This window comes from Palaemon carinicauda, chromosome 14 (assembly GCF_036898095.1).
Source record: "Palaemon carinicauda isolate YSFRI2023 chromosome 14, ASM3689809v2, whole genome shotgun sequence".
NCBI classification, from domain to species: Eukaryota; Metazoa; Arthropoda; class Malacostraca; order Decapoda; family Palaemonidae; genus Palaemon; species Palaemon carinicauda.
The window spans coordinates 41,394,292-41,408,485 of record NC_090738.1 but is presented as its reverse complement, the minus strand read 5'-3'; the positions used below and the strand labels follow the sequence as shown (position 1 = coordinate 41,408,485).

The 14,194-nt window shown below is 35.1% G+C and overlaps 1 protein-coding gene across 4 annotated transcripts in view; it reads right to left on the bottom strand.

Moving 5' to 3' along the window:
- Positions 1-5,270: 5,270 nt before the first annotated feature.
- Positions 5,271-14,194, bottom strand: part of LOC137653550 (cell adhesion molecule Dscam2-like) — a 36,473-nt gene continuing 27,549 nt past the window's right edge. For 2 of the 4 annotated variants that reach the window (XM_068387032.1, XM_068387033.1), the window contains exons 18-20: positions 14,121-14,194; positions 11,145-11,232; positions 5,271-6,599 (exon numbers count right to left, since the gene is read on the bottom strand). The exon at positions 14,121-14,194 is cut by the window's right edge and continues 287 nt beyond it. In XM_068387032.1, the coding sequence (XP_068243133.1) occupies positions 6,311-6,599; positions 11,145-11,232; positions 14,121-14,194 (451 nt within the window). In that variant the 3' untranslated portion in view covers positions 5,271-6,310. Of the gene's footprint in view, positions 6,635-11,144; positions 11,233-14,120 lie in introns of all 4 variants that reach the window. The other 2 variants (XM_068387034.1, XM_068387035.1) reach the window with 2 other exon arrangements.

The following is a 14,194-nucleotide window of genomic DNA, read 5'->3' as shown; positions in this document are numbered from 1 at the left end:
AGCTAGGATCATGTTCAATGAAAACACAGAGACAACAAATAGAAGTTAAGGACGAACCTTTAGAGATTGTTAATGATTGAATATCAGACGGAGGCTGTAATAGAGGAATGAATGAATGAATGATTTGAAGTTCTCTGGCATCCTGACATTTCAATAGAGGAAGCAGAACTGTAGGACTGAGAATGAATATGAGTAATAGTAGAATAATGTTCAATGAAAATGCGGAGACAACAAAATAAGAGTTATGGACGAACTTCTAGAGATTATTAAAGATTGGATAACTGACGGGGCCGTAATATAGAAAGCAGAACTGTAGGACTGAAAATGAATATGAGAAAAACTAAGATAATGTTCAAAGAAAATGCAGAGATAACAAATAAGATTTATGGATGAGAATTACCTCTTCGAGGCCATAAAGTTTTGAGGTCATAATGACTATTCATGAATTTTAATTGTTTCTTTCTTTTCCTCTCTCTCCACACCAAGTGTTGACCCACGACAGTCGACCAACAACCAGATGAATGAATCACACCTTTTATCAGGGGGTTATGGCACCCTATTGGTAATGTATCTGCCTGGTGATTGCCACACGAGTTCGAGTCCCGCTCATACTCGTTAGTTCCTTTGGTCGCTGCAACCATACCCTCCTTGTGAGCTAAGGATGTGGGGTTTGAAGGAACCTATAGATCTATCTGCTGAGTCATCAACAGGAATTACCTGGTCCTCCTTGGTCCTAGCTTGGATGGAGAGGGAGCTTGGGCACTAATCATATGTACTGTATATATGGTCAGTCTCTAGTGCAGTGTCCTGCTTGATAGGGCAATGTCACTGTCCCTTGCCTCTACCATTCATGGGAGGCCTTTAAACCTCAGTGTTTCGACTAGCATTGGTTCGAATCCTATTTTGAGAGGAGAATTCATTTTTATTTCCCACTCAGTTTTGAAGGCATTCGTTGAAAATCATATCCAACTGGGAAAAGTAGCCCGGCGAGGAAAGGAAATAAATAAACTACAAGAGAAACTGTCTATTCGGCTTCTACTCCTGATGCCTGGCGGCTGATCTTACTAGAATTAGTATACAACGGCAAGGGTCAACTTGCCTTTGTTAGATGGGCACTGCGCATCACAAGGAACTGTTTACTGGGTATCCTTTGATGTATCTAGCCAATGAATCCTCTCTACAATTGAGGCCCTTTGCGTTAAATAACATTAAAATAGATCTTTAATATAAAAAAGAAACGGCAAGAGAAATCAAATAGAACAGCCTGCCCGAGTGTACCCACAAGCAAGGGACTATAACCGAAATGGTCACCCGGTTTCAACACTGCAACCGCAAAGTCGCCACCACATTGCAAGGACTCAAGAAGAGACGACAGAAAGAGACACACTCGTGATGATCAATATCGAGTCTCCAATATGATTTCATTCACTTGAATATGGGATTGCGTGGATTCATTTCCTTTAGATAACGGGTCCCAGATTCGATTACTTAAATATATTAAAAGCAGAATGATAAATACGTTTAATGTAAATAAAATAAATTCTAAAACTTCTATTAAATAAGTATTCATGAGTCGATATATTTCTTATTTAAAAACATATTTAGATAAATAGTCAAAAATTACAATTGTATATACAGTATATGTAAAATCTAAAAAATAAAAAATATTTATGTAAATATACTATGATGTATATAAGTTATAAATTGTAAGATTGTAAATGTGTATGTAAAATAAAATTATTTATGTAAATATACTATTCTGTAAATATGTTATAAATTGCGAGATTGTAAATGTGTATTTCATAAAATAAAAAGAAATATTTATGTAAATATACTATGACGTATACTGTATATGTTATAAATTGTAAGATTGTAAATGAGTATGGAAACCTAAAAAAAAAAAAAAATTTATGAAAATGTACTATGATGTATATATATTATAATTTTTAAGATTATAAATGCGTATGTCAAATAAAACAAAAATTATGTAAATGTACTATGATGAACATGTTATAAATTTCAAGTTTGTAGATGTGTATGTAAATGAAAAAAAAATATTTATGTAAATATACTATGATGTATATGTGTCATAAATTATAAGATTGTAAATATGTATTTCATACTGAATAAAAAAAAAAAAAAAAAAAATTAGCCAGGGGACCAGTTCAAAGACAGATCGTCCACGAAAATTGTCGATAATTATTAGCCGTTGAGGATTAGCAAAATGAAATGCGAGCGACTAAGATATCATGGAGATAAGATAAAAGGCTGTCTGAATAGCAGTGAAATGGATGCAGAAGGGAGTCCTTTCCATGATTTGTATAATAAAGAAATCCTATAAGTGAAGGATCTTTCCATCCTTCCCTCTTTTAGTGCCTAACGTCCCGCGGAAGTTGTTCAGGGAAGAGTCCTTCTCGTAACTATATAATCAAGAACTTTAAATGAAGGATCTTTGCATCCTAAACTCATTAAGTGCCTAACGTCCCGCGGAAGTTGTTCGGATAGGAGTCCTTTTCGGGATTTATATAATAAAGAAATCCTATAAGTGAAGGATCTTTGCATCCTTCCTTCTTTAACTAACGTCCCACGGAAGCTGTTTGGATAGGATTCCTTTTCATAATTTGTATAATAAAGAAATTCTATAAATGAAAGATCTTTGCATCCTTCCCTCTTTAACTGTCTAACATCCCGGGGAAGCTATTCGGATAAGAGTCCTTCTCGTAACTTACATAAGTATCTACGAGTCGATATATATATTTTTTTTTTTAAAAAACTTAAGAGAAAAAACTGTAAAAAATTGTAAAATTGTAAAAATTACGATCGTAAATACAGTATACTTATGTTAAATAAAAAAATATTCATGTAAATATGCTATAATGTATATTTATTATAAATATTAATTGTAAATGAGTATTTCCTATTAAAAGATGAAAAAAAAATTCTCTTTTAAAGGATAAACCATTAAGTAAAGACAACAATCCCTATTAATAAATTGAATCTCTTCAAGGGCAAGGTTTCCTTTCCGAACCTCTAGAAATTACTTTCACAATACTAAAAGAAAATGGATAAAAAAAAAAACAAGCCTTTAATTAATGAATAGATATTAGGGAAGTTCTTTAGAATTGTTCAGGTTATTTGGAACTGATGAAGTAATATAAAGTCCAAATGGAAATAGGAACACATTTATGATGATTTATACCTATTAGCAGGTACGATATATCTATTATAAATTTATCGAAAATATAAGCTATCATCTATATATAAATAAATAAATATATATATATATATATATATATATATATATATATATATATATATATATATATATATATATATATATAATCACTGACAATCAAAAGAAAGAATTAAATTTCAGTTCTCTATCATATATATACATATAATATATATATATATATATATATATATATATATATATATATATATATATATATATATATATATATATATATATACATATATATAATATATATAAATACATATATATTGTAACTAACAATCAGATAAAAGAATTGAATTTCAGTTCTGTATCATACACACACACACGCACACACACACACACACACACACACACATATATATATATATATATATATATATATATATATATATATATATATATATATATATATATATATATATATATATATATATATATATATATATAGTGTGTGTGTGACTGACAATCAAATGTAAGAATTAAACTTCAGTTCTGTACCATAAAGGGCTCCGAACTAGCGTCTTTTCAGTTTGTTACCAAACACCTTTACTGACATCACCCATGAAAAAAATCTCTAATACGCCTCAAGTAATAAATACTACAAACACAAATGCATAACACTACTATAATTACTATTATCAGTTTTACTAGTAACGCTACTTTACGCTCCATGGAAGAGACTAAAGACACGAGAGTTTTTTTTTTTTTTTTTTTCCTTAATAGAATTAGTTGTAAATATTAAACATCTGTAAACATACCTTTGTCTCCGGTCCACACAGGTACATCTTGTGGGAATCTGAATATTTTCATAGGCCTAATTATCGGGAGTTGTAGTCACATGCTCTATTTGACACGTTTCAATTTCATTAATTTGTTATTATCACTTAAGACCTACAAATAAAAGAAAACAAAATATATCATTCTAATAATGAAGATTATTTTACAGAAAATATAAACATGAATAAGTGAAGTAATATAAAATGAAATGTGTTTTCGATATACCAAATAATAAAAAATATAACAGACAAAAGAAATTATTATATTTTTCCCAGGTAGCATCAGACCAGTTCTTTGAACTTATGGTCTCTTCTGGCTATCTCTCTCATTGTTCAGATCCAAAGAAGATTTTTATTGTTCATGAACAAGTTCAGAACAGGTAAGACTAGGTTTCGTTCGTGAGATATTTGTTCCAGCCGTATACGACCCGTACAAACCAAAACAGAACGAAAACTATACGTGTCGTATAAGTATGAACTAAAACAGTACGAAAACTATACACGTGGGAACTAAAACAGTACGAGAATACAATATATGTGTCGTATAGGACCCGTAAGAACCAAAAAAAGCGCGAAAACTAGACGTGTCACATACGACACGTACGAACCAAAACAGTACGAAAACTATACGTCGTAAACGGCACGTGCGAACTAAAACAGTACTAAAACTATATGTGTTGCATACGTATGGTGTGAGAAAGTTTTCTGCATAACACTCCTCCGTCCGCAATTCCAAATGGTTTATGGGAAAGAAATGGAATTAAATGAAGTCTCATAACAGTCACATTACATTTTATTTGTTATTTACAGTTTTTTTTAAAACATTTAAAAAGTCACAATACAATAGATAAGGTATATATATATATATATATATATATATATATATATATATATATATATATATATATATATATATATATATATATATATATATATATATATATACAGTGTGAGCTCCTTTTTTGGCTATATTACACACTGAAAGGTATCACAGTCACATACCTTACAATTCTCTAGATATGCCCAAACCACCCAGAAGCTTTATGTGGGAACCAATAACTTTCCTGGCATTGCAAGGAACTCAAAGTCTCAATGCCATCTCGAGAAGCCATAAGCAAACACGGCTACAAATATCATTTAAGATTCTCATACTGAAACAGATTTTTCTTACAAACATCATGATCAACGAACAATTCATAGAGGACGAGAAAATTAAAATTGTCAGCTTCTTAGAAAGACTTTGATATGATACAATATTTGATTTTTCTTATACTGGGGTTAAACATTGAAAGACATATATTTGGGTGAGTCACTATAAATTATATACATCAATAAAGCACATAAATAATGTATCTGTGGAAGTTTATAACTCCTTCACACCACTGTACATATCTTATCAAGAATTACTGGCCATGCAATATAGGCCAGCACTATGATGCAACATTGATGATAGATTAAACATTGTCCCAGTTTAGCTTTTGTTTATGCCAAACGTATAGCAGAGAATCTATCCACATTAATCATGTCGAAAGTATTTTTTTTTTCTTTTTTTTCTTATTTTGCTTTGTACTGGCCACTTGTCAAGAGTTTCTGCTTGAAAGACCAAATTTCATTTCGATGAGAACATAAATGACGGATTTCTATAGCATGTCAAAATTCACAGGAATAACCTTTAAACATTGTTTGTTGACACTAGCGCTGTCTTATTTCTTATATCAAGGAATCTTGTATATAAAAATGATCTATTTTGAACTTGGTAAAGGAAAATGTAAAAACTTGTTACACTACACTTCCCAAAGACTGCAATGAAGATGCAACCCTTTCTCTTATGGAAACTATATCACAATATACAGCAAAAATCTCTAAGTTACATTTATACCATTTAGATTTGACCATGGTAACACTAAGCATGGTAACTATTTAAATAAATATCAACACACAATGAACAATTTAAGAACAATTTTATGAAAAATAAGTAAAGAGAATAAAATGAGATATATTGTCCAAAAATTACAAGGTTTCATTCATTAGTTTATTACTTTCACATCATGTACTTTGTACTTCCTATGATACGAATTACAACCTTCACATCATGTGCTTTATACTTCGAAAGCTATGAAATATAACTTTCACATTATGTGCTGTATAGTTCCTAAGATACAAAATATACCCTCCACATCATATGCACAAACGTCCTATGACACTAATCATAACTTTCACATCATATGCTTTATACTTTACCAGATAGAAAGCTTTAGTATATAGCAAAAATAACACTCCTTTTCTGGAATCCTTCTTAGACGTCGATAGAATAATCGCCGGAACTTCGTCCTTTGAACTTGGCGTCACTATACCATCGTGGGGGCGGAAGGATGTCGCGGTCGCACTCCGTCTCACTCACCTCCGGCGGGTCTTGGCTTTGGCCTCTGCGGTTGGGGCGCCCTGAGAGGTGGGGCCCCACGACCCCAGGGTATGACGGAGGCATGCCCGCAGGAGGCGTTGCCGCCGGTCCCACTGTTGCTGCTGCTGCATTGGCATGTAACCCTCCCAGCACCGCCTTCACGCCCTCCGCTGTCACACGAGACCTGCGAAGGAGGTAGGGGCCTGAACTTGGGAAGTCCTCATTGCCCCCAGAGTAGCCTCGTCAGTAAGTTAAGAAGGAATCAGACACGGCACTCTATGAGAAACATAAAAGACCTGTACACATCTCCCAAGCGCGACTTCCTTTCGCAAGGGCGTCTTCCTTTTGAAAACCTTGGTTAAAATATTTGAGCCAGTCATTTTGAGAATATCTGTCCATGAAAGTTTAGCTATATTCTACAATTAATTACCGAATGCAATTGCTTTTAAGCCAAGAACATAATAATAATAACAGATTTAATTGAAGATTATACCTCCCTAAGTTGAGCTTTTCAATTGCTCTAATTTTTCTTTTCCTATCAGTACTGCATGCTGCCAGCAGCTGTACTATGTTGGTCATCGATAGGTAGGTGAGCAAACAAGACAGAAAAAATTCTAAGATTTTACTGAAAGTTTAATTAAACTTGTCAAATATAGGGTAAAAGAGAGTCGGCTACAACGCTGTTTCGAGAGAGTGCCGGTAGTTTCCTCTCATCTTCACGCTAGAAATGGAACGATATAGGCTGGGCTGGCTATATTTATGCAGGTCAGTGGTGTAAGTCAATTCGGGCACTTGGTCGTTGACTATCAGCCCCGACTCGCATAGATATAGCCAGACCAGCTTACATCATTCTACTTCTAACCTTAAGATGAGAGGAAACACCACTCTTCTTCAGGCTAGAAATGGAGCGTTGTAAGTTGGGCTGGCTATATTCATACAGGTCAGGGGGGGTAGTCAATTTGAGCGCTGATCATTGACTAACGCACCCGACTTATATAAATATAGCATGCTCAGCTGACATCTTTCCACTTCTAGCCTTAAGATGAGAGAAAACACCACCAATCTTCAGGCTAGAAGTGAAACATTGTAAGTTAGGCTGGCTATATTTATACAGGTTGTAGCGGTAGCCAATCTGGTTGCTGGTCGTTGACTAAACCCCCCCCCCCCCCCAACTTATACAAATATAGCCATCCCAGCTTACATCATTCCCCTTGTAGCCTTAAGATGAGAGAAAACACCACCAATCTTCAGGCTAGAAGTGAAACATTGTAAGTTAGGCTGGCTAATTTATACAGGTCGGGGCGGTAGCCAATTCGGGCACTGGTCGTAACTACCATCCCTGAATTATACCTATATAACCAGCCCAGCTTACATCATCCCACTTCTAGCCTGATGATGAGATGAAACAGACAGCACTCTACCAAAAGGCATTACAATTGAATCTCTTGTAGCCTATATTTGACAAGTTTAGTTCTAGTAAATGTTTAGTAAAATCTTGGAATTTTTTTCTATGCATTTTGCTCCCCTACCTATCGATGACCAACATAGCACAGCTACTGGCATCATGCAGTACTATTGAGAAAAGGAAAATTAGAACAATTGAAAAGCTCAACTAAAAAATCAATGTCACTGAGGCAGCTGTATTCTTCAATGAAACCTGCTTGAAATAGGGTGTACTTCCGAAATAATAATAATAATAATAATAATAACAATAATAATAATAATAATAATAATAATAATGACATACCAACATGTTTTTTACAAATTCTAAAGACAAAAATTAGCTACCCTATCTTCGTAATTTTTTTCTAGCATATTGGCAAAACAATTAGCAAAATAATACACAGATATTTTGCCCACAAATCTTCAATCTCTTGTCATAATAAACATAAATTAATATAAAAGGAATATAAAACTGGTATAAAACTTAAACTAGTTTTTTTGTGGCTCCTAATATGTATAGTACATATTCCTCTCTTCAAAACTAAACGAGAATTGTTTACCTAAATCATTCTTGGGATTGACAGAAATCTCTACAGCGAATGAGGACGATTACCTTCAACGGTTGACATGCGATTTCATTTTGGATTTTAGTCGAAATTTCAAAGGGTTTTGAGAGTATGCTTATCATGCTATTAATTTCAGACACGGAATATACTTTTATTCAAGTGAGAATTAATAAGGGAGTTTATCAATTTGTTTTATGGGTGCTATAGAAATATATACGAGATACACACACAGAAGGTCCTCAGCTTAGAAACATTCGGAGATACGAACACAAATCCAACTGAGGATAACAAAGATAAGATAAAAGAAATACTGTAATGAAACCATATCTATATCTTTTGATACATTAAGCAAAATAACATTTATATTAACCTGATTTCCATTTCCTATGAAACCCGATTATTTGTTGACTTTTGTAGCTGCAAATCAAAGGAATGGGATTCAGGTCAGGCCTACCCTAGGCCAAAATGCAAAAAAAAAAAATAATCGACTTACGAACAGCTTTTTGAAAACCTATTAAGTTTGCAAGTTGAGATCCAATAATTCCTGGCATACCTCGTTCAGAGGAAATGTACCCTGTCACACCCTTACTGCGCTGAGTTCCTTAGTGTAACCCAGCCCATCTCCTCTGCCGTCTCTACCCTACGCTATCTGTTTGGTCACTTACCAAGCCAGTAACGGTGTAACAGGGTGTAATTCATCAGAGCGATGTTTGCCCGGAATCCATCCGTCCAACTGTACATTTTGAAATGAACGAAATCTTTTGTTTGAAATGACCAGATTTACCCTAAATAAACAATGCCAAGATAGCGCTTGTTATTATAAAGAAAATCATTTTAAATCTTACATCTCAATAAATTAAGGATACAAGAGTATTGCCAAAATAGGGTTCAGAGTTTAGAAGGATCTGTAAATTGTACAGTTGGACGCAGGATTCCCTGGCCACACCTCGCTCCGAAGAAGTTCACCCTGTCACTGATATTATTTCGAGGCGGGTAACCAAGCAGATAGGGTATGGAGAGATGGCAGAGGAGGTGGGCGGGGCTAAGCAGAGGAACTCGCTGTGCAGTATGTGTGAGTTTGGGTGCACTTCTTCAGAGCGAGATGTATCAGAAATTCCTATGTTCATCTGTATGTATCTGAGAAAAATTCCATAGGTAAATTATAGAGATATTGAACAATGGCAGATCCAGCTTAGAAACGTCTTATTGCATAGGTCAGTAAATGATGAAAATTTTGAAGGTCTGGGGGAAAAGATATCGCTATAACGTTTAGCCTGATTCACTACAGCAAAGTCCAACCTTTGCGGCAAATTTAGGCATCTATAATCTAATTTTCGATATGTCCTGAAACAATATGAAATTAAGAGCATAATATTTTCAGTTTAGTAATATAAAAACTAATTATAAGAACGAAATACAGGGGTAAAAAAATACATTGATTCTCAATGTAATTTACAAGATCATTGGTGCGAGGAAGGAAAATTTACAAAATCCTAATAAAAAAAAAATACTAAGAGAAATATATTAATTATAATACCTATTGGGTCTTGACAAATAACCAATTGCACTCAGATTATAGACAGAGTATGAAAGTGATTCTTTACAGCATGCACCATCCACAGGGAATTATGTAGAATAAAGGATGGTTTAGGCTGATATCATTACGTGTTTTCATAGCAAACTTTTACCCAACAATCTCTTGAAGGAAATGACACTTTCACATCAAGAAGTTTAGGACAGGTTCAAGGTAGACGAGGGAATCCCAGGAGTGAAAGAAAGAAATAATCAATTTGAAAGGAAAACAAAAATTAAGAAGCAAAATTAAATGCAATGATAGAAAATAATTTACTTACAAAAACTAAATAATAAAAAGACAATCTACACTAAACCGAGTTCATGCAGGGATAGGTGACTGAAAAACTTTTAAGTTTCCTGACAGTCATGCAAGGGTCAGTGTAGACAGCACGTAGGAATGATTGTATACATTGCGTGTCTCTCAAGGCATGCGGGGATGACAGTGCACTTTGGACCATTCTCTCATTGCATGCAAAATGACAATGCACCTCGGGTCAAGTCTTGGGGCAGATTCTAGTTACATGCAGGAATGACCATGTACCTTGGGTCTGTGTCTCATTGCAAGTACAGTGGCTCTACCTTGGGTCAGTCCCACAGAGGAGGAATCATGTATGTTAGGTCAATTCCCCATTGCCTGAAGAAGTGACCATGACATTTAGGTCAGCCTCTGATTGCATGCAGGAATGACCTTTTACCTTAGGTTAGTCACTGATTGCATGAAGGAATGACCTTGTACCTTAGGTCAGTCACTGATTGCATGCAGAAATGACCGCGTAGCATAGGTCAGCCTCTGAGTGCATACTGGAATGACCGTGTACCTTAGATCAGTCCCTGATTGCATGCAGGATTGACTGCATAGCATAGGTCAGCCTCTGATTGCATCTAGGAATGTCCGGATAGCATTAGCAAGCCTCTGATTGCATACGGGTATGGCCATGTAGCTTAGGTCAGTCACTGACTGCATGCAGGAATGACTGTGTAGCATAAGTCAGTATCTGATTGCATGCAGGAACGACCTTGAAGCTTAGGTGGATCACTGACTGCATGCAGGAATAACCGTGTAGCATAGGTCAGTCTCTGTTGCATGCAGGAATGACCGTCACCCTTAGGTCAGTCTCTGATTGCATGCAGGAGTGACCGTGTACCTTTCTCTTGCGTGACGGAGGAAGGACTTTCGTTCAGTGGTGGGGGAGGGTTCAGGGGAGGTGCTCGACTCGGCGTGGTACAGCAAGTCTGAAATACCCAACCCAGGTTCAACCAAGGTTCACGTCTTTTATGAGGACCTTACAATTACTGCAGATTGGATTAGGTGGTAACCTTTTTTTACCAATAAACTGGATAAGATAAGTTATTACCCTAAGTATTGATCCTGGAAGAATTATCCTGCAACTCAAGTTCAGTTTTTGAAATTGCTCTTAAAACAAATACCCAAATATCCTTTGACCCTGCTGCACAGAGAAAGGCCAGAGTCAAAGTAATTCTTTACAAAATCACCAGTACATAAAAAAATCTTCTGAAAACTATTCAAATTCCATAAATATGCGTTAAAGATTTGACGTCTTCACTATCTTAAAAACTGGGTTACAGAGTTTTTTTATATCAAAGGGGGAAATATAAAAAAAGTACCCTTCTGTAGTCGCCACAGAGCCACCCACTAATGACGTCATAGCCAATCATGTTGTCTCCCGTGTTATCAGCGATCACAGCACATCCCCTTAAAGTGATTTTAAGTGAGTACCGTTTGAAATTTGTAAGGGTGTGTATTGTGACCGCTGCTAACGTGTGAGAGAACGTGATTGGCTATCCCTTCATGATGGGGTGGGGCTTATTTTGCCTGGAATATTTGCAGTGACTATAGTAAATGCAAAAGGAATTGCATACGTATGCAGCAAAGAGATCATTCCCCATGAACTATCACGGTACAAGTGTCTTATGAAAAAAAGGCAAAATATAAACTAAGTTAAAAGAGTCTATTCTTATTCACTTAAGACATCAAAGGTCAGTTTTTTCATTCGTACGGCCACAGCAGGGAAGCGTGTACAGTACGTAGCAAAATCATTCAGACGAGCTACACTTAAATGTCTTTATTTATGCTGCAAAGACCGAGGAAAGTATGCAGAAATTCAGCATTACAGATTTTAAAGAAGAAAATGCAAATGCAAGGAAAAGGGGTTTAGATAAAACAAAATGCATCAAAGAAAAAGTATTGGACAACACCAAAATAATATGCTTCCACGGCCTTTGAAAAGTCATATTAGCTGTTAGAGATGAACAAATCAAGCGAACACAAAGATAACGACATAGATAAAAAATTTTACGGAAAACAGGTAAACATAAAAGGCATGTCAGTTGATGTAAATTTTACTTCAGAGTTTGCATGATCTTTTCATATTAATTGTAGAACCCGTCTATCTTCGCCCCTGTCTCTTTACCAAAAAATCATCTCCCAAAAGTATATAATCCTTTCATCCTTTCTTAACCCTGAAAAGTGGTTAGAGATGTGCAAAATTTCATTCATTTAATGATACCACTTCATCTAATACAGTCACTAAGTGTCTTATCAGCCTTATGTCTTTTAACAATCACTATTTCTCTACACGTGAAAAGTCTGTAGTTCTGAAAACATCTGTACTTGGTTCCTCAAGGATTCTGAAGATAACCTAACTCTTGTATTTTCAACTTAAAAGCTTAGATTGAAGGGACTATAGATCTGTTAAAATCCGTATTTGGCTCCTCAAGGAATCTAAAGATGACCTACCCCTTATATATTCTTCTCGAAAGCTAAAATTTATCTGTTAAAATCCTTACTTGGTGGTTCTTTAAAGCATCTGAAGATAACCTAGCCATTTTATATTCATCTTGAAAGCTAAATTGATGGGACTATAGATCTAGTAATTTCATACTTGGTTCCTCAAGGAATTTGAAGATAACCTAGGCCTTGTATATTAACCTTGAAAGCTGAAATTGAACTATAAATCTGTTAAAATCTGTAGTGATCCTCAAGGAATATAAAGACACCTAACCCTTATATTTTCACCTTGAAAGCTAAAATTGCTGTGACTATAAGTCTGTCACAATCTGTACATGGTTCCTCAAGGATTCTGAAGATAACCTAACCCTTGCAAAATCCCCTTCAAAACTAAATTGATGAGACTAGATCTGACAAAGTCCTTACTTGGTTCCTCTAGGAATCTGAAGGTAACCTAGCCCTTGTATATTCACCTTGAAAGCTAAAATTGCTGGGACAATAGGTCTGATAATATCTGTACTTGGTTCCTCAAGGATTCTGAAGATAGCCTAATCCTTGTATATTCGCCTTCAAGGCTAAATTGAAGGGACTATAGATCTGGCTAAGTCTATACTTGGTTCCTCAAGGAATCTGAAGAAACGTAACCCTTATATATATATCCACCTTGAAAGCTAAAATTGGACTATAGATTTATTCATGGCTGCACTGTGCTCCTCAAGGAATCTGAATATAATGTAACCCTTAAATATTCACCTTAAAAACTTGAAGCTTTTTCCTTGTAGTACTGATTACATAATATCAGCTCAATCACATCTGAGACAAGGATAAACATCTTCATAATAGGTGTTAAAATTCTTATTAATACTAAAAGAGGTTTTCCTTTATGATCAGAATAAAATAATCAGTTAGCTGATGATGTAAATACTTTCAAGAGAGTTTCGATCTTTTACCTTTTATTTTTCACCTATTTAATGTCTTGTATCTAAGGATTATTTCGACCTGATTTTCAGGCTGAATTGGCTGTCTTTGCATAATATCTGGCTTGAACAAAACACCTTTGGAATTTATTCCGAACTAAGAATCTATCATGAAGGTAATGTTTCCAAAACTCCTTCAGCATTATGCTTACATCTAACGTATATAAATTTGACGAACAAACAAAATCTGAACAGTTAAACTATAACAAACAAATGTAAAAACAGAAATGCCAGTGTAGGTGACGGTTAGCAAAGCATTGTTGCACTTCATAAAGAAAAATAGAGAGTGGAAGGGGAGATGAAGATGCAGAAATAAGGTAAAATTATGCAAGAAAGTAAAAAACTTGAAAGGAGAAGATTATGAACGTGCTGGTGGAAGAAGACTTAATACTCACTGTGATGAATCCTTTGCTGGAATCCCTGATTGGGGACGTTGTGGGCAGGGCCCTCCCTCTCCTTTTTCAACGCA